General features: G+C 40.0%; 1 protein-coding gene across 6 annotated transcripts; it reads right to left on the minus strand.

Annotated features, from left to right (window-relative positions):
* Nucleotides 1-702: 702 nt before the first annotated feature.
* On the minus strand, nucleotides 703-20417 carry arsl.L (arylsulfatase L L homeolog). Of its 6 annotated transcripts, none has more exons than XM_041581789.1 (12): nucleotides 20146-20417; nucleotides 19801-19859; nucleotides 14649-14676; nucleotides 13516-13650; nucleotides 11108-11229; nucleotides 10727-10849; nucleotides 10221-10644; nucleotides 7539-7675; nucleotides 6581-6715; nucleotides 4926-5088; nucleotides 3709-3830; nucleotides 703-1841 (listed from the first exon to the last, which is right to left on the minus strand). In XM_041581789.1, the coding sequence occupies exons 1-12, from the start codon at nucleotides 20187-20189 to the stop codon at nucleotides 1465-1467; spliced, it is 1869 nt and encodes a 622-aa protein (XP_041437723.1). In that variant the 5' UTR covers nucleotides 20190-20417; the 3' UTR covers nucleotides 703-1464. The 6 variants fall into 6 exon arrangements, with proteins under 6 accessions (XP_041437723.1, XP_041437722.1, XP_041437725.1 ...); XM_041581788.1 differs by having other exon boundaries at nucleotides 14649-14679; XM_041581791.1 differs by lacking the exon at nucleotides 20146-20417 and adding an exon at nucleotides 19350-19484 and having other exon boundaries at nucleotides 14649-14679; nucleotides 19801-19864.
* Between the last annotated feature and the right edge of the window lie 815 nt (nucleotides 20418-21232).

Raw genomic sequence — 21232 nt, forward strand, 5'->3', positions numbered from 1 at the left:
AAAATACTGGCCAGGTGGCAACCCTAGTCACAGTGGGTCGGTGCTGGTGCAGTCGGAAGTTCACAAAGGCACGGGTCTAGGGCAGCAAATTGCTGGGGGGGGCTGGGGATGTGCTGGACACATCTGAACTGGGGCACAGTCCCAGTGACCGTGGAAACTGCAGCAGAAGAACTTCAGAAGAAGGTAAGAGGTACAAGCATGGGGGGGGGCATGAGGATCGAGTGTGTGTGTTCTGGGGTGTGCGAGGGGGGTTAGTGAGTGAGCAAGGGGGGCTATTTTAAATCCCAGTCCTGGTAGTACTGTTTACCTTTGTACTCCATCATATTGAAAGGTCACACCTACTACAGACCAGCATGATCTAGAAATGCTGCTCCCATTTCACATCTTACACTAAATACTGGAAGTGGGTAAGTACCACTGGACTGGGTGCAGCTAAGGGGCAAGTGTGGTACAAAAAAGTGAAATGTTGCAAGATTAGTAAAACTGACAAGGTCCAATTAAGGAAACAAGTTACATATTTGTAATTGCATCACTCGCCTTCAGAGACCACCCAGGTCTAATGGAATCTGGGTGCATCTTACTGAGCTAGCTCTGCCCCCAACCATACTCCTGGTCAACCAAACCACACCCCAATCACATTCCCTGCTCCAGATGATTCTGATGATTTCAGGTGCAAATTCTACACTTTTATTGGTAAATGAGAAAGGATTTGGGTGCAAATTAGTGATCTCAGGTGACTTGGCTGTTACTGTTGGTGACCAGGTTAGATGGGATTAAGTCGGGGATAATTGATTCTAAAGATGCACATAGAACCATGTCACTAGTAAACATATTTTTGGGACTGTCTGCTTATGAAACCATTTTGGAGGTAGTTATGGAAGGTATTGAATGAGTTTCTTTGATGCCAACTTCCATTTATTCTGCCTGTATTCTTAGCTACAACATTTAAATCTTCTCAAATTAATAATGACACATTAATAGAGATCCTATTACTTACATACTGTAAAAGGACAAGGAAAGTTAAAGTCACTTGGTGGGAGGGCTTGTTATGCCACCTCAACCCCCTTAATAAAATCACTGACTTTTTACCTGGGTTTGGCACTCTTCTAAAATATACAATGTCTGGTATTTTCTTTCTATGAGAACACCTTGTGCCATTTTCTGTTATTCTCCCAATGATCCCTTGCTCTGTTTATCTGCAATCTAGTGAACTTGGAAACTATTATACTATACAGAACATACACCTGCCCAGTGTTACTTAAAATATTCTACCCAGCTCATTAGATTTTGGGCTATATCCATAGTAAATGTCTTTAACAATAAAACATGCATTTGAATGGTATACTGCAAGCAAATAAATCAGTCTCACGTCATAATCTCTACCATGATCATCATCATCATTACAGTCAAGATTAGTTAAAGGGATAATACTCCAAACAGAATGTAGAATATAACTGAATATGTTCACATAGTAAAGTCTGCCGAAGTCATGTTAATGTCTTTGTCGCACCAGCAAAAAGGAAATGTCCCACAACATGGCTGAAGCCATGGTCTCCAAAGATTATTCATAAAAGTCAACTGTTGTGGTACTGGGGTTATTGTTCTCTGATGTTCTGCTATTGCTTGTTTAATGCGATTAATTGCTTGCACATATTGTGGCTTTAACTCAAGTTGGAGTGGACTGGACTCAGAAGGGTCTTTTGAGATCTCAAATAACAATGGAGGCTCATGGTATGTTACACGATCCCCACCACATGGACAAATCCTTATGTCATAGCAGCCTCCAGTACCTTCTGGATAAAATACTGGGGTAATAAAGTGAGCCTTCCAAACAGCACCACCTAGGAAAAAATACATATTACAGATTTTTAAAAAAGTTGTTTTTTTCTACATTAAGAAACACAGAAGAGCTCTGCAAAGTAACAAGTCAGTTGGTACAAATTGATAATTTGGATGACAGTCAAAACTCATGGTTTCCTATTTCCTTACTTTTTTACTTAAATCTGTTGTGTTTGTAATAATTGTATAGATCTCCATATGATTTCATGGCCAGCATGAATGGTTAAACTGGCTCCAGATCGTACTTGATTGCACTAGTAGATGTCCACATAGTGACCCAAAATTAGATTCTTTCTCTTTGGTGTGCCATAATGTCATTTTTGTACATTAGAGTTATAACAGAGAAACCCATCTGGATCTCCACCAATTCTCAACTGAGAAATGGGTGTGAACATGTACAGTATATAATGTAATGTTTCCTTTATTCAGTAATTGTACAGGACAACCACAATGCTGAACACACTTTAAATGGCTTCTATAATTTTGCACAAAAGAATCAGTATATATTTCATTATGGGGTTCTGGGGATGATGATCATTTTTTATGAGAGGAGCATCCCTCCAATTACATGGGGAATTTATTACAGGTTTAAGTGACGTAAGATGGAATATTAGGTTAGAGCAGCCAGTGGGCAATAAATAGTTTACAGCTCAAGGGGGATTCTGATGCTAAGGCATGTAACAAGTCAACATTGGGTGGAGATTTTAAAGAACGAGGAAAGGGTAATGCATGGGGTTTCAATATGTTAGGCAGCAATAGAATGTTTTTCCCCAGACTGGTTCTCCTGTTCTAAAAAAATTGCGTTAGTTCATGGAGCTTTTTGGTACTTACCAAGTCTCCCTTTTGCATTGTGTAAATTCAAAAAATGTTACTACAATTGCATGTACGCACAAGACTACTAGTCTGAAAAAAGCTCTAAGGGAGCTTTGTGAAATACTAGTAGGATGGCAGTTAGTTAGGAAGGTCCCCAGATGCAATTTCTTCCTTCTTAAATGGTAAGGAGGAGTTCAATACACAGGGGACCAAACTAGGTGGCATAGATATTGGCTGCTGAATTATCCTTCCTTAACCAAATTGTTAACTGATTGGGCAGTGTATGGACCATGCATGTTTATGGCTTATATTGAACATAGGAACTGTATAACTACGATATGCATTAGCGAAATCCAAACTCTTGCTGGGGGCTCAAATTGGAGTTGTTTGTTGGGTTCAGATTCAGTTCAGCCAGGTTCTTGGCATTGCGCAGATTCTGCCAGATCCCAAACTGAATCTTGGATTCCATGAATAACTAATATGCATATGATGTGATTTGTAGAACTTATATGAGTGAATGCACATTGTGCACCTGGCTTTATCATGAATTTGTGTATTACAGAATACTGTATTACATTTGCATTGCAGAATATATTAACATTGTATGTGCACATGATACATCCCAAAAAGCTGAATATAAAAGTAAAAACAGAACCAGGGTCGGAACTACGGGTAAGCAGAAGAGGCATATGCCTTGGTTACAATGATGGGGAGGCAACAGGCACATACCTCATATGTAGTCTGCCCTAGTGCAAACTATTCTTCCCTTACCAGCACATCAGCAAAACAATGTGAGCACAATTGCTCATGCGTGTGTTCGCTTGCTTGTTCATTTGCGCCTGCATGTGGGGGGGGGGAGGTCAATTTGGGGGGGCGGGATGCCTAGGGTGCCTGGCCGGCTTGGCCTGCAGTGGCACAGAAAAACAACTGTATCAGCCTACAAAAGATCTGATCGCAGCTGTAGGTTTTAAGCTTGGATATTTTGTGAGTACTGTATCCAGGAACTTTCGGAAGTTCCACAGGTTTTATGTAGAAGGAATTCTCAGGAACACTTACTTTCTTTTTCATGCCACCGAGCTGCATGCAAGTGTGGCCCACAGTAGTGAAATAAGAACTCGTGCTCAGAATGCAATGTTTGGTTTTTCAGTAAAGGCATTAGGTTCCGACCATCGATTGTCCTTTGAGACATAAATATAGGAAAAAAGACTGTAATAGGTAGCACACATATTAATACAGAATACTCTCACTCAGAAGCTGTAAAGAGGCACGGCACTATTTACAAGTCCAATAATTAGTAGCAGTAGTATCTAATAAATTGTCAGCAATGCACCTACCACCAAAACCTTTGAGGAGCGGTGTGCAAAACAATCTTATATTAATCTTAAATATTGCCATCATGGAGATTTCTTTTTTTCCCCAGAATACTTTATACCTTGAGTGACATTTTTAATCTAAGCTACATTTATGAATTTGATTTTATTTTATCTATCATTAAAGGTTGTCTTACATTCTCTCTGATTCATTGCATCTGCAGAGCGCGAGGGTGCATTATACAGTCTTTCTAACTGGGAGTGTATTCCCTTTATGGCAAAAAATATCTATTTTAGTTTTATGAAATGCAGTGAAAAACCGAATTTCCTAAAAACAAAAATGAGAAGCATAAACAGTGGCGTTTCTGCCATGAGCCAAGGTGAGCACCTTGCCTCAGACGTCAGCTCCCCAGAAGTTACCAGGGGCAACAAAAAGCCGCTCCTGGTAACTTTAAGAGCCGAATTTCCGTTTCTTAAACCGGAAATTCGGCTTTTCTAGAGCAGAGAGCACAATTTCGCTCTGCACTAGCGATGCGCCCCCCCCCCGGACCACCGTTGGTAAGTTTAAGGTAAGCGCGATGGGCGGAGCAGCATTTCGAACACCTCAGGTGGCATTACAGGCTGAAACACGCCTGAGCATAAACCTTACTTTATTTTTGGCAAGAGAAGGGAGAAGCGGACAAAAAATTATATTTTTTGCCAACTATGCATCCAGAACCCCTACTTTAATAGCACGTATACAGCATTATAATTCAGAGCCATACATACATGGGTACGGCAAACATGAATTGTGGTGTGAATGGAAACGATGAGTGGGTTTTTGAGATATTAGCAGGATCTTGAAAGTCAGTAACCCCAAGTGTCTATGCACCGTATGTACACCTCAGTTAACCCTACGGTTGCTGCCACTTGCCTGGTATTAACAGTCTAAAAATACAAACACTGATTTTAACATTGATTAACCTGTCTGTTGGCAATTCTCCTCCTCCTAGATGAAGTACAGTGGGGAAAATATCCATAAGACTTGTTGGTTCATCACATACTGTGTCAGGAGATATGACTCCAGGCCATCTGAATATGCCTGGTACTCTTATGCCACCTTCCCAACCAGCCATAAACTTTCCACCTGCAGAAGAAAAAATAAATCACATATGAACTTGATTAGTTCACAGAAAAACACCAGAAAGTGCTCTCTCTCTCTTTCCATAATATCCATGTTTTCTGATTAGATACCCCAAATCCTCATTCTGCATCTCTAGGAAACAAATGCAACTGTAGGAACAGTAGAGCACTCGTTAGCACACTTAATATTTTATAAATATATAAAAATATTTCCTAAACGTGTCTGAACTTTACAAGGAATAAGTTGTTAGGAATGCGTTTTGTGATGGTTTGAGACGTATTTATCAAAGTCCGAATTTATCATGAAAAAAAAAAAAACTGACCAAATCCACATGGGTTTTGTCACCTTATTTATTTATACACTTTTCCAAACATTTTGTTTGTGGGAAAAAAACACCATGAAAAATACAAATCGTACAAATTTTACTGATTTTTCACCTGAAATCTTCAGGTTATTGCACGAAACCCAGCACAGATCAAAAAATATTTGGGACTTCTCCCACTGATTTATATGCAACTTCGACAGGTCTGAGATGCTGGATTTTCGGATTCTGACTTTTTCCATACTCAGGGTATAATAAATCCACTAAAAATTCAGATTTTATACTAAAAAACACATACATTTTGGGGTTTTTGGCATTGGACCTATTTACTGACAATCAAATTTGTTTTTTTCCATGAATCTCTAAAAATTTGTGGTTTTCCTTATTTATTTTTTTGTTTGTTTTTTTAAAAAGCTCTAAAAATTCGAGATTTATTAAGGGGGTTATTTACTAAATTTCTATTATCTCACTGATTTATATGCAACTTCGACAGGTCTGAGATGCTGGATTTTCGGATTCTGACTTTTTCCATACTCAGGGTATAATAAATCCACTAAAAATTCAGATTTTATACTAAAAAACACATACATTTTGGGGTTTTTGGCATTGGACCCATTTACTGACAATCAAATTTGTTTTTTTCCATGAATCTCTAAAAATTTGTGGTTTTCCTTATTTATTTTTTTGTTTGTTTTTTTAAAAAGCTCTAAAAATTCGAGATTTATTAAGGGGGTTATTTACTAAATTTCTATTATCTCATTATTTTATTAAAAAAACCATACGTTCTTTGGTTTCTGTTTTACCACTTCTGTCTATTCTTTCCTGTCTAACTAAGGTTGGTGTCCTATTTTCCTCATTGTTGACTGCAATAATTGTAATCTGTATCTTTGCATTATAGAAGCTGTTTTTTACATGCAATGCATTACTTTCTGTAAGACTTTTCATGGAAAATAGGTGTAATGGCTGTAATTTGATTTTCTTCTGTTTCTTTTTCTTTGTAAAACAAAATAAAAATATTGAGAAAAAAAAAAAAAAAAACCATGACCAAATTCCCTAGCTGATTCTATTAGACCTTTTTAAATTAGCACTGCACTTTAATCTAATAATTATCACTAGGCACCTACTACCTACTAGCTAAATGTATTTACTGTATATAAGCATGTCTTTTCTCACCTTTGTAAATTCCATTCCATCCACCCAATTGGAGTTTTCCATCAGTCATCTCTAAATGCCCTCCATGGTCTGAGGTGAAATATATTAATGTGTTGTTTTTCAGGCCTGCTGTATCAATAGCATCAACCACCGAACCTGTAATTAAAGATACGTTTATCAGTTTAATTGTCACATGTTAAACAGCCCCAGTGTCAGACTGGGATGCCAGGGGCCCGCCAGAAACCCTTAGGCTGAGGGCCCACCTTCCAAACTATTATTCCTCCTCTCCTCAACCTCTTTATTCTCCTAGTCTTTTATCTCTATATACTATACTCAATTCTTCCATTATTAAACCTCTTTGTTTAAATGGGAATGACCATGAAATATGACAAATGGTTAGAAGCAAGAGGGACCACTGACACCTGAGCCCACCGGGAGTTTTCCTGGTATCTACGTGGGCAGGGGCGATCCTGGCCCCTCCTCCGCCTGAGGCAGCAGCATTTGCTGCCGCCCCCCCTACCCCGTGCGCTTACCTTTTTTTTCGCCTGAGGAGGTCCACGAGGGTGGCAGAGAGGGTCAGTACGGTAGCGCAGAGAGCCTAACTGCGTTCTCTGTGATAGAAGAGCTAAATTTCTGGTTTGAAAACTGGAAATTCGGCTCTTAAAGTACCAGGAGCGAATTTTTAGCACCCCTGGTACCTAGTGGGTGCGCTACCGCCTGAGACGACAGCCTCAACTCGCTTCATTGGCGAAGAGCCCCTGTAGGTGGGCCAGTCCGACACTGAACAGCCCTATTACTGTAGTTTCAATCTGGAGGGCAAACCAATCAAAAAAGAACAGCAACAAATAACTACTTTTTGCTCGTAAAGGTTGTTGGGTCAAGTATTTCATGTGTTTATTATTATTTGTTGAAAGTAGTGCTGTTTTTTATACAGCACAGATTTTAAAGGAGTCGTTATATTTGTATGAATGCCACTTACCTACCAAAAAGTCCAATTCTTCTACATTGTCCCCATAAATTCCATGTTTGCTTCTCCCAGTAAATCTCTTTGTGGTAATGAGTGGTATGTGAACATGTAAAAATGAAACAAATAACAGAAAAGGAACATTCTTGTTTCTGGAAAAGATTAATGACAGGATAATTGTCATTTTTCAAGAATAAAAATAATGTGTATCAATATGCACATTGCTACGGTGTGCACAGACATGTATAGGTGCATGCTTACACAAATGCTCACAAGCCAGCCTAGCAGCATAAATGGCTATATGCATGTTGAATGAAGTATATATATATATATATATATATATATATATATATATATATATATATATATATATATATATATATATACACACAGACACACCTTAGTTTGGTTCAAGTACAAGGTACTGTTTTATTATTCCAGAGAGAAGGGAAATCATTTTTTAAAAAATGTTTTGGATTATTTGGATAAAATGTCTATTTGGAGTCTGTGAAATGGCCATTCTGTAATTCTGAGCTTTCCGGATTACTGGTTTCCGAATAACGAATTCTATACCAGTGGCATAACTAGAGTTTGTGGGGCCCACCTTCAGAGGACTTTCTGTTCTGTTTATAACAGTGTCCACCACCGTTTTCACCTAGAAAAATTGCTATGCAGTCACAGGACCAGTTTTGCGCAACACCTACTCCTAGGGGCAGATTTATCAAGGGTCGAATTTCGAAGTAGATACAGCTTTGAAATTCGAATTGGAATACAAATATCGAAGTCGAATGTGGCCATTTGCGGTCGAAGTAAAATCGTTGGATCGAACTGTGAAATCCTTTGAATCGAACAATGAAATCCTTCGAATCGAACGATTCGAAAGATTTCATCTATCGATCAAACGATTTTTCTTCGACTTCAAAAAACTTGCTCTAGAAGGTCCCCATAGGCTAACATAGCACTTCGCAGGTTTAATTTGGCAAAGTATTGAAATCAAAGGTTTTTTTAGAGAGACAGTACTTCGATTATTAAATGGTCGAATATTCGAACTATTTTACTTCGAGTCTAAGTCGTAGTATCCTATTCGATGGTCGAAGTATCCAAAAAATTACTTTGAATTTTACATTTTTTTACTTCGAAAATTCCCTCGAATTCGACCCTTGATAAATCTGCCCCCTAGAGTCAGCTCAAAAGCAGCCTGCAAACCCTCTCACTGCTGCTGCCTCTAAACTAACTGCCCAGACCAGAGGAGTACAAATCACTCTGTCTTCCCTATCCGTACCTCCCCTCCATTTCTTTTTTCCTCCTGCTTCCTTCCCTTGCAATAACCTCACTTTTCTTATCCTTCTCTTCCAATCCCCTTTGTGTGGCTCCACCCTGTGTTAACAGCCTGATGCCCCCCTGCATTCAGGGATGAATTTACATAGCGGGCACCCCTAGGCCCGCTGATGTTCGTCGCCCCCGTCCTCTCCCTTTTATTCGTGCAAATTTTCATCTGGACTGGAGCAATATGGATTGCCGCACGGGAAATTTAAAAAACTATTTTATCTCTTGCGCATCCCAGTGTTTCTGAACCAACGTGGGTGTGGTTGGGCAGCATCCTGCCCCCTAAAATCCTTCCACCCTAGGCCTGGCCTTGGTGGCCTTTGCACAAATCTGGCCCTGTCTGCATTGCAGGGTCTGTGGGGGCATAATTTACGCCACTGTCCTTTACCTGTATATGTATATCAAACAACAGGGAGGCTGCATTGAGTACAAAATATGCTAAACATATGAAACAAGATATACAATATATACAAACAAATGTTTTACCAGGTTTAAAGGAGAACTAAACCCTAAAAATAAATATGGATAAAAATTCCACATTTTATACACTGAACTTATTGCACCAGCCTAAAGTTTCAGCTTGTCAATAGCAGCAATGATCCAGGACTTCAAACTTGTCACAGGGAGTCACCATCTTGGAAAGTGTCTGTGACACTCACATGCTCAGTGGGCTCTGATCAGCTGTTGAGAAGCTAAACTATGGGGTTGTTACAAATTATCAAGCAGAAAATGAGGTTGGTCTGTAATATAAGCTGATGCTAGAGGGCTGATTATTAAATTCTGATGCTAGTTGCACTGGTTTCTGTGCTGCCATGTAGTAATTATCTGTATTAATTACTAATCAGCCTTATATTGTGACATTTATATTCTATGTGTACTGTATATTGTGAGTGGGTCCCTAAGCTCAGTAAGTGACAGCAGCACAGAGTATGTGTAGTCATCAGCAGGTCGAGTTTTCCTTGATGTGCTTCTCTGGCAACTCAATTTATAGACCCGCCCTATGGTGATGTTACAAAAGGAGCGGGGCAAGCTCTATAAATTGACAGGCCGGAGGCCAGCAGCTTAAGGTCATGACAGTTGTGGCCAACCAGCCTGCAACAATGCCTTGAGCCAGTGCAGTCCAAACAATGTTGTATACGATGGGATGTTTTATTTAATATACTACATGTTCTCTGCACTAGCAATGCGCCTCCACTCCTATACAAGAAAACTAGGTGGGGAGGTTGGCATCGGCCGGGCTGCCTTAGGGTGGCTCTCAGTGCCAAATCCACCACATTAAACTCCTAGGAAGTTGTTGCATTATTATTAAGTTCAGTTTTCCTTACATTATGACAAATCTTGATTAACGCCTGAGTTTTTATAAATACATACCTTTCAATAAATGAATGCGCTTCTTTCAGTATTTGATACGTAGTCCTTTCAGTATTCATTGGTTGTTCGGTAACTTGATGGTTTCTCATGAGTATGCAATTCCAGTAATGACTATATTGAAACCACACGTACCAATAGATGATAAGCAATAGGTTAAAGACTACACAAGAAGCTAGGAATATTCCATTAACGGGAAGGAGTTTGCTATATTTCAGAGCAATTAATGTAAGCACGCCAAGACTGATAACTTGAGTGAAAAAAGTAATCCGTGGTTTTGGTGATTTCGAAGTTTCAACAGTAAAGTTTGGCTTGCATCCACTGTAAAGAGTAAAGGGCATGCCATAAAAGTAATTAAAACCATGGTTGTTTGGATGGTGACAGAAGTCATTACGTGACGCACAGTTCACACCCAGGTGCCACTTTCCTGTAGAAAACAAAGATATTTTATATATCAGACAGAGCAAACAGTTATTTGATTAAATTGTCCATATTAAAGTAGCCCTTACCTATAAGGCCAGTGGAGTAGCCTTGCTGTTGTAGTATTGTAGCAAATGTTGTCTCATTAGGAGGGAGCCCAGCAGATGATCCTGTTGATATAATGACTCGAAATCCATTGGTGATATCCATACCTAATAAATAATGTGTTATATTAAGTCATTTTTCACTCAAATGTTAAATGAATTGTGACCAGAACAATGGGTGTCACTTTAGTCTTTATATAATCTGTAATTCTTTTAAGATTTGGGATCATGGGGTACAGCAAAGTCTTAGCATGATAGCGGAGGGCATAGTCTCAAACAATAGTTCTATGTTGGCAGAGAAGGTAGAGCCAGCCATACTGTCAACCTCTTTGGCGACAATTAGGGTACAATTTACAGATTCCCCACCTGATCTTATCGGGTATCGTCCAGTCATGAATGCAGCTCGGCTTGGTGTACAGAGTGGTGCAGCTGATATGTGCTGGGTTAGTTTCAGGCCTTCCTTTGCAAGTCTGTCAATATTAGGTGTCCTTAGAGACAAAGGGGCATATTTTTTTAATACAGGTATGTTATCCATTATCCGGAAACCCTTTATCCAGATAGCTCCACATTACAGAAAGGCTGTCTCCCATAGACTTGATTTTATCCAAATAATCCAATTTTTAAAAAATTGTTTCCTATTTCTCTGTAATAATAAAACAGTAGCTTGTATTTGATCCCAACTAAGATATAATTAATCCTTATTGGACACAAATAATAAATTACTTGAAACACATTTAAGAGAAGAAACATCTAAATCACTCACTTATCTGATACCCTGAGCCGGTGCTACTGTTAGCGGAAAACTGCATCAGCTTAGGTACTATTATCAAGGTATTGGGTAAGTAATTATAATCACTCGGTGGTGCCTTATATTTGTCACCCCAAGGATTTCAACTTTTCTACTCCTTTAAAAGAAAATTCAAGCTAAATTTAGGAACCCACATTATACTGATATATTAAAGGGATTTGTTTAGAGGGGGAAAAAGGAAATGTATTATGTCTGGAATTTATACATACACATATTTATAAAGCACCAACATATTCCACAGCACTGTATAAAGGCAATAAATCCTCTGCACTCATCCGTATAAATATATTTAAGACATTAAGATTTTTTTGTTTATACAGCTGCCAAATAATGCCTCCCCCTTAGCGATACAGGGATTGTTTGTCCATATATGGCAATAGATTTACGTTAGTACATCAGTCATCCCTGGACTGACCAGTAACTTTATCACGTATGGAACCAAAAGTGTAAAAGATGTTGTTTGGGTGGTACCAGCAGCCACATTATAGATGGCTCTACAGCTGGGTAATAAAAGTCCAACACAGAAAAATAGGAACAGCACTTACTTGACAGTCAGGCAAAGTCAGAGTATCGTAACTAGAAGTCCTGGTCCTCAATGCAAAATTATTTTAGGGTTTAGTGCCACACAGGGGCTGAAATAAGACTGCTGAATACGCAGGTTGATTTCAGCCCTACATGGACAAAAGCCTCCACGTGGCTGATTTTGGCAAAGAATGGTTCTGGATACGAAAAGAAGAGGAGGCTATGTATTTAAGCAGGCTGATTTCAGCCCCCATGTGGCATTAGCTTTATAGAATAATGCATTTTTATATATTGAGCCTGCTTATCAGGCAGTTCCCCTAAAAGGCCCTCTATACTTTCTGGGCCCCCCAGCAGCAGCATTGTCTGCTTTCTCTAGATGCCGAAACCAAACAGTCTCCTGAGCCATGTCCTGTATACATTTCTTTAATGGTACTAAATCATATTATATAAAAATTTGTCAGACTTGCTAGCAACTTTTCTAAGACAGTGGGGGTTCTTTCAGTTTCAGGCTGGGCAACTAGGGTTGCCGCCTGCCCTGTATTTTACCGGCCTTTCTGGTAAAAAATTATACAGTAGGAAGGCTAGTTTTTTTTTTCAAGAAAGGTGTCAACCCTAAGCACAACATACAGAGACATATTAAATTGCAATACAAACCTACAGAGTACATTTACTTCAGCTGATTATCTCAGATTTGTGGAAAGGCCACAGAGGCTTGGGCCTGGGGCTCATGCCTTTCAGCCACTTCACAATCGCTTCGGAAGCACTGGGGCCATGTGGTACATATAGGAGATTTATTAGCTCTTTACGCTCCAATACCTGCCAAGATAAAACTACATGCATGCATACATGCTCGCACCTAAGGGTACCTTATGTATAAATTCAGCCCTGCAGCTGATTATCCTGTTTCAATTCGGAGTTGGATATTTTACAAAATCAGCATGTTCTCCAGCGCTTGGCTACTCACATAACACAGAATAGAGGTTAAGGGAGAGGGGGAAAATGTGGGTGCATGCGGTCAGTGAGAAGGAGTATGCCACAAATTTAGCAGATATAACGTAACCACTAAAGTGGTTTGAGGCTGGGGGGATACCCAGGGCTGTATTTATATATAGGCCCCAGAGGGCCTGTGCCTAGGGCAGCACGGTTTTGGGGCGTATTTTTTTATTTATTTATTTTTAAAAAACCCTCCCCACCCTACGCCACGAATTTCCATAGGAAATCCAGTGACAGAGCTGAGGGGGTAATGGGTAGGGGGTCCAAGGAACACTGCGGAAGTGACTCCACATGCTAAACGCGTCACGTGAAGTCAGCACGCACGTCGTAGGGGCATGTTTAGGTCCGATGCCGCCCTAGGGATACCCAGGTTTGCATTGTAAGAACTGCTAAAAAAACACAGGTTGGTCATGTCGCGAGAAAAGCAAAAATCAGTTCTTACTTTAGTTACCTTATAGTGTCATTGCCATAACAGCCAATATCACCAATGCCAAGGTCATCAGCCATGAATAGCACAATGTTGGGCTTAGTATTGACAGTCTGTGTGACTGGAAGTACCATTAGGGAAAATATAATTATAAGGCTCCTGAAAAACATAACAGCATAAATTTTGTCTGCAGTCAGGTTTACAAAATATTTCTAAGCAAAGCAAGAATGCATATTGTAAGTTACAACAAGAAGAAAACAGAGTATGATAAATCTCCAAAATCTAATTCGAATCTTCAAACCAACTCTTATTAAATCTACCCCATAGAGTAGGTAATGTAGTTAGTTGGGCTGCATAATAGTAATAAAGGAGATTGGGAAGACTTAACCTTCCTTGGTTCCTGGTAGCATATAGAGGTTTTTTAGTTTACCCTCTGGGACTTGTTATTCCATATGAAGTTTAGTATTTTGGCCATAAAATAATTAAAATCAGAGATGTTTTGTTAGAACGTAGTATGAAAAGTCTAATTAATCCGAGAGATCTGTTATTTGTTTCATTCTTACAATAGCTTAAGAAGGGAGGAATAAAGTTTAGAATAGTAAACTTTCTAAAGATGGGGAAAATGTGCGGAAATGTTAACACCTAGGGGCAGATTTACTAAGGGTCGAAGTGAATTTTCAAAGTTAAAAACTTCGAATTTCGAACAATTTTTTGGGTACTTCGACCATCGAATAGGCCTAAATTCGACTTTGATCCGAAGTAAAAAAGTTCGACTTTGAAAATCGAAGTACTGTCTCTTTAAAAAAGTTCGACTTTGACACTCCGCCACCTTAAACCTGCCGAATTGGTATGTTAGCCTATGGGGACCTCCTAGAACCCCTAGCCAACATTTTGCGACATTTTTAGAAGTCGAAGTAAAATTGTTTGATCAATTTATTAAATCATTCGAATCGAAGGATTTCATCGTACGATTTGACTTCGACCGAATATGGCCAAATTCAATTTCAAAAACTTTTTTTTCAAAAACTTTGACTTCGAATATCGAAGTAATGCAATTCGATGGTCGAATTTCGAAGTTTTTTTACACTTCAAATTCGACCCTTGATAAATCTGCCTCCTAGGATTATTAAAAGAGAGAATGGGTCTGGTTAACTTACCAATGGATTGACAAGAATGCCATCCTCTCTTCTGAAATGAAACAAAACTAATATAAATATACAAATTAATATTGCCTGTATTCCAAAAAAAAAAAAAAAACATGGAAGAAGCAAATAATGTAGCTTTGCTTAAAAGGGATATGGAACTGCCCAGCAATAATTGCCCCTTACAAAGATGCCTCCTGCTTTCTCCCAGTTACTGGGGACTTGTATACTAAGATGGAGGCAGATCTAAACATCACCTCAACCCATCAGATCTTTGCCCTGTCTCACCTAGTCCCGACAACATTTCTAAAGGTGGCCATACACGGGCCGATAAAAGCTGCCGACAGACCGAGTTGGCAGCTTATTGGCCCGTGTATGGGGCTTCCCCAATCGAGATCTGGCCGAAAGTTGGCCAGATCACAATCGGGTGGGACTAAAAATCCCGTCGGATCGCGGCCGCATCTGTTCGTTGATGCGGTCCCGCGATCCGACCGCCCGTAAAGCCACCGTTGATCGAATCAGCCCGATATTGCCCACCTCAAGGTGGGCATATCGAGGAGAGATCCGTTCGTTTGGCGACATTGCCAAACGAGCGGATCTCTCCGTGTAGGCCACCTTAAGACTAATGTAGTAACTAGATGCTATGGCCACCTATGCAAGGCATGAGAGCCAATAAAAACTTCAAAAGAACATTTGTCCAGGGAGGTTGCACCATTTTTTTTAATTATTATCAGGATTTTGAAATGTATTCCATGTGTGACAGCCAAAGGTCAGGGCTAAATGGGCTACTGGTTGAAAACAGAGAGGAAAGCTACAGAGAAGCACAAGGGGTGTGTATAAGTGACTATGGTATTCAATACAGATTGGAGTGGCACTTGTTTAGAAAACCATGGACACTTTTGTCACATAAGAAAGGGTTGAACACATTCTGGAGGCATGTTACTATATTCCCCCCTAGCATCCTGCATTAGTGTGATTTAGCTAATACTCCCGAGTCTACTCAGAATTACGGTGCTGTAATAAAAATGCCTAGACTGTCACTAATTGGTCAGTTTGTTCTACCCAGTAATCTAATAAATCAAATTCTTTGTCATGATGGAAAAACCCTTTCTCCTTCAGGACAAAAGGACTGATCATTTGCTCACTTCTCCTAAGTGATAGTTCACCCTTAAATTAACTTTTAGCATGACATAGACATTGATGTTTGGAAACAATTTGAAAATGGAATTATACTTTTTTTGTGTTTTTTTTTCCAGTTATTTAGATTTTTGTGCAACAGGTCTCCAGTTTTGAATTCAGCAACTATCTGGTTGCTAGGGTCTTGCTTACCTTAGCAACCAGGCAGTGGGTGAATAGAAAGATAAGGAATAAAAAGCAACAATAATAATACAATTGTAGCCCCACAGAGCAATAGATTTTTGGATGCTGGTGTCAGTGACCTCCATTTGAAAGCTGGAAAGAGGCAGAAGAGGAAGGCAAAGAATTAAAAAACTCAAAAAAAAAAAAATCTGCTAGTTATTTAGCTGAGGTACCAAATAGAATCAGTTGAAGTGTGCTACGGCTTTTTGCAGCCCCAGGTGAACCCTGCATCAGGGTAAAATAGTACAAATCAGTACAAAACAACAGCACTCCAGTAATGTTTGTAAAAAGTGAAAAAACGTTTAAATAAGTGCCACTGGCAACGTTTCGGGCTTTACTCCAGCCATTTGCCAAGCACTATTCCAACCACCCATCCCTTTTTCCCTGAATTTTCTGCACTATCGCAACCTGATGTGCCTATTACACATTGTTACCTCAGCACATCTTAATGTGCCCATACTCTGAGAGATCCGCTCATTTGGCGATGTTGTCAAATGAGCAGATCTCTCCCCGATATGCCCACCTTGAGGTGATCCTAACGAATAGCAATGGGCAGTCGGATCGCGGGACCGCATCAATGAATAGATGTGTTGTATTGGCTGCAACATATACATCCATTCTACTTTAACTTCCCGCCTTATCCTAATTAGCCAACTATCAGCAAAAAACTATCAACGTGACCTATAGGTAACTTTTTTTTTTTTTATTAAACTTTTTATTGTTTAATAAAGATAACAGATTGTAGGTAAAAATATTCGACAAACGTAACTTTTAACGTAGGTTAATATTATGAAAAGAAATATTTTAGTGTCAGTTTCACTTTAAGGTGGCCTTACACGATAAGATCCGCAACGCTCCTTTGGCGAGGTCACCAATTGAGTGGATCTTTTCCCCGATATGCCCACTAACGGCAGGGTGATATCAGGGTTATCCAAACATACGGCCCTAGGGCCAAACGATTACAACAAAGAGAATGGGCGCCGATGGGTCATAGGTCCTTGATTGCAGGAACAATCAAATCTGCCCAATCGATATCAGGGCGATTTTTGGCCTGATATCGATCGGAGGGACCTGTCGGAAGCCCCCACATATGGGCAGATAAGCTGCCAAATCAGTCTAAGGGTGGTGACACACTAATGCTAAGGGCAGACGGGCAGATTCGGAGAGATTTAGTCGCCTGGTGACTAATCACCTCTTCTGCATGGCGCAATCTCCCCAAACTGCCTTCCGCCTGCTTGAATGAGAAAACACCGGCGCAATGCACTCGCTACGCTTCGATTTCCGAAATTGCCGTCAGGGTGGCAATTGGAATGCTTCTTTTTCTAAAGTTGCCTCACGAAGAGACTTCGGGCGACTTCGGAAAACGAAGCATGGGAAGGCTTTTTGGGAAGATTAGTCATCCAAAGAAGAGGAGATTGGTCGATGGGGAACTAATCTCCCTGGAATCTTAGTTACCACTTTTGTTTCAGTGCCTGTTTAGGTTTAAGTCTCAGATTTTAGGTGTTTTATTCCATAAACTTAGTTATATTCCATAAACATAGTTTGGCCAACTATAAAGGTAACAGAACCTGTGACTGCTGGAGTGGTACATGACTGATAAGTAGGGTTGTCACCTGTCCGGATTTCACCTGGACAGCCCGGATTTTGGAAAGGCTGTCCAGGATAAAACTTCCTGTCCGGATTTTTTTAAATAAGGAAATCTGGATAGGACATTGAAGTGAATGACATGGCCATCAGCCTATCGCCGGCCGACTAGAACGGGCGGTCGTTTCGCGGGACTGCATCAACGAACAGATGCGGCTGCGATCCAACGGGATTTTTTGTCCCATCCGATCGAGATCTGGCCGAATTTCTATCGGGGAAGCCCGTCGGGGGCCCCATACACGGGCCAATAAGCTGCCGACTCGGTAGCTTTTATCAGCCCGTGTATAGCCACCTTAAGTTAAGTGAATCACTGGTTTTTAGGTCCCTTAATTGTTTTTCAGGTATATATGTTCTGACACAGTGTGATTGTATCTTGTTTTTTCCCAAAAGCTCATTCTTGAGTTCTTTAGGGACACGTATGTTTGAACCATATATTATAGTTACTCTACTGGTTGTGGCATTTAATTTTGAGAATCCGTATACTAATAAACCCCTTGCACTTTGATGTTCTTGCACTGAGCACCAATGTGTCTATCCAGCCTACTCTGATCAATAGTGTCTGAATGTGTGAACTGATGCTAGGGAACCCTGGAATCACCTCCACCCTGGACAAGATTGTAATACCAGTGTTCCTATAGTGAGATCCAGACCTGCTCCCTGCACTAATCTTCCTGCTGTGACCTCCCTTCTTTGGGCAGGTTGTGCCAAAAACCAACATGTGCAACAGCACACACGCAGCACAGCAGGGTGGGGCGGCGAGGGAACTAGAGTAGTGGCAGAGGGCCCGGAGGGAGGCCATTAAAACGCCAATAGTGTGTTGCCTATAGGGTGTTGTCAATAACTGCTCCTGATTTGCTCAAAGCAGATAACATTCTAATGCTGTTATTAACACAGCTCCCATTGGCGCATCAAACGTGACTCCATCGCCTTTCTGATCATTCTAGCCACAGCGTGCAAGAGTGCACGCAATTTGACAAACAACTGCCGTAAAGCCGGGGGAAAGAGACATGTGCATTGTGGAGAAAAACATGACAATTTGCATCTGAACTGCACTTTGGTTATAAATGAGGTTTTAGGTTTCTGCTGTGTCAGAACAGAGAATGCCAGCATTTAATAAAGTTAATGAATTCTTGATTTAAAAAAGCTCACTGAGTAATGAAAAACACACCACTAATATTCTGCATATTTTAAGGATGTGTAATTTGTCGCTCTCCAGCTGAACAACAAAATCCTTTAACAACCAGATATACTAGGTCCTAACTTTATACTGTTCTCGTTTATCAGATAATTGTACAGAGAGCAAAATATTATTACATATCTCATATCCAGCAGATTGGGAAGTAGGAAATTCCCAGAAGATTTTCCTTTTTCAGGTAACCCATAGCAATTAGAATTGTGTGCTTATTAATGTTACTGCAGTGTGCAGATAAGCAGTCACAGATAACTGCTATAAGTGGGGTAACATCACTCCAGTTTTTGGACAGACAAACAATTATTTTTTCATGAAACCTTTAATGCAATTCAGTTATGTGCTGGGCCGATAATGTCTAATTATTTACCCCTTTTGTGCAGACTGCCCTGTAACATTTGTTAGACTAGAATTTATATGAATTGCAGCTGGGGGTACCCAAACTGCTCTACCCTCCATAAATAGCTATAAATTAGGTACTTACCACTATACCAGTATGGTGTTTACCCTGGAATTTCACTTACAATTTTCAGCCCAGCTGATGATGTTCCTTATGCATTTTTCTTCTCTGGGTAAAGTCTATCACGTATTTATATGTGTGCCTGTACCATGTGACAATTCTGCCCAATAAAAACAATGCAGGAAATGTTCCTCTCTTCCTAATTTAGGAAATAGATCGAAGGATTCGTGATTCAGCTGGGAAAAGATTTGCCAAATCCTATTTTTAAATATACCAGCAGGTGGGACAAGATACTGATTCTGCTTCATTCATGTTTTACAAAATGTAAAATTGTAATCACCAGATCTCTCCTTTATAACTTCTGGAGCACAAGGCAAGTTGTAATGTTAGAAAAGTCAATGAGTCCCAGCAAACAGTATATATAAGAGTGTAGCAGGGACTAATGGAAGCCCAACTTTACCAAGCAGAAGTTCTTTAGAAATGCATGAGCCAAGTAAACGGAAATTTGTTCTTACCGTAATTTCCCTTTCCTTTGGATCCTACGCAGCAGCACAGCATGAGATTCATTCTCTCCCTTAGAAGATAGGACAGTTAGACACACCCCCCAAAAAAACCAATTGAGCCTTCCATAAAGCCACTCCTTTACCCCACCTGCACTATTGTCATAAAAAAGTAACACCATATAATGCTTATCAACTATTTATTGAAAAAACAGGGTGGGATCCTTGCTGCTGCTTGGATCCAAAGGAAAGGGAAATTACGGTAAGAACAAATTTCTGTTCTTAATAAAACCCTATTTTCCAGAAAAAGGATAAAAGGCTCCTTTATAGAGAGGGCTCCTAGTTCACCAACTCTCCTACCTGAGGTAATAGCTAACAGAAAAACAACCTTCATAGACAACCATTTGATGTCTGATTCTTCTATTGGCTCAAACGGAGTGGCACAAAGCCTATTTAGAACTATATTCAAATCCCAACTATGTATAGGTTCCCTGAAAGAAAGACGAATCTTTCCCAGAGCCTTCATGAATCGTGCCACCAAAGGATTGGACGGTAAAGTGATTCCAGTAAAAGCTGAGATCCTATCTGTCCTGAAGGACAGAAAAAAACAATAGTGCAGGTGGGGTAAAGGAGGGGCTTTATGGAAGGCTCAATTGGTTTTTTTGGGGGGGTGTGTCTAACTGGGTGTGTCTATCTTTTAAGGGAGAGAATGAATCTCATGCTGTGCTGCTGCATAGGATACAAAGGAAACACTTTCATGTTTAACCACTAAAATCTGGCTTCTCACACATTGTACCCATAACCCCAATGGAAGGGAAATGTATGTAATAAAAATCCATATTATCAATATGGAGATGGCAAAATCTTGTATGAATATTGTGAATAAAAATGATATTTAAAAAAAAAATTCTGGCTCGTATGAGGCGCTGTGCCCACCCACTAGCCAAGTGCATGCATACTTCAAGAGTATAACTCCCACACCTCTTACCCTTTAACCCATGTCAAGCCCATTTTGTCAATCCGACACCATCCAACAAAGAGTTTAGCCCGTAGGATATAGACACTATAAGAAAACACAGCCAAGAAAAAGCTGATCTGATTGGATTTGCCCGTATTTGCTCCTTGTGTACTGCGTTAGCCTGTTCACACACACAAGTGATTTGGGTGGGGCTCTATGGGGCAAATTCACTAAAGAGCAAATTTTTGACATTGAAATCTTTGCCACACTTCGCACCACTTCGCCAGGTGTAAATTCATTACGCTAATTCACTTAAATTCAATGTTACATCTCAGCAGCCGAACACTGGCGAAGTTTCGCATGAGTTAATTCGTCAGCGTGAGCATTACTTAGCGATCTTTTGCTAGTGTTTAATTCTGCCTAGCAAAACATCTCTTACACTCCAGTAAATTTGACTAGGGCCAGTACATATAGATCCTATAGGCGTCT

This window comes from Xenopus laevis, chromosome 2L (genome assembly GCF_017654675.1).
Source record: "Xenopus laevis strain J_2021 chromosome 2L, Xenopus_laevis_v10.1, whole genome shotgun sequence".
NCBI classification, from domain to species: Eukaryota; Metazoa; Chordata; class Amphibia; order Anura; family Pipidae; genus Xenopus; species Xenopus laevis.

Excerpts from the sequence above, each read along its gene's own strand:
- arsl.L (XM_041581788.1), bottom strand. The coding sequence starts at position 20,189 with ATGGTTGTCTATGAAGGTTGTTTTTCTGTTAGCTATTACCTCAG. Across the intron at positions 19,860-20,145 it reads TCTGTTAGCTATTACCTCAG|GGAGAGAATGAATCTCATGC; the intron begins GTAGGAGAGTTG and ends CTATCTTCTAAG. Across the intron at positions 6,716-7,538 it reads AGAATTGGACTTTTTGGTAG|GTTCGGTGGTTGATGCTATT; the intron begins GTAAGTGGCATT and ends CTTTAATTACAG.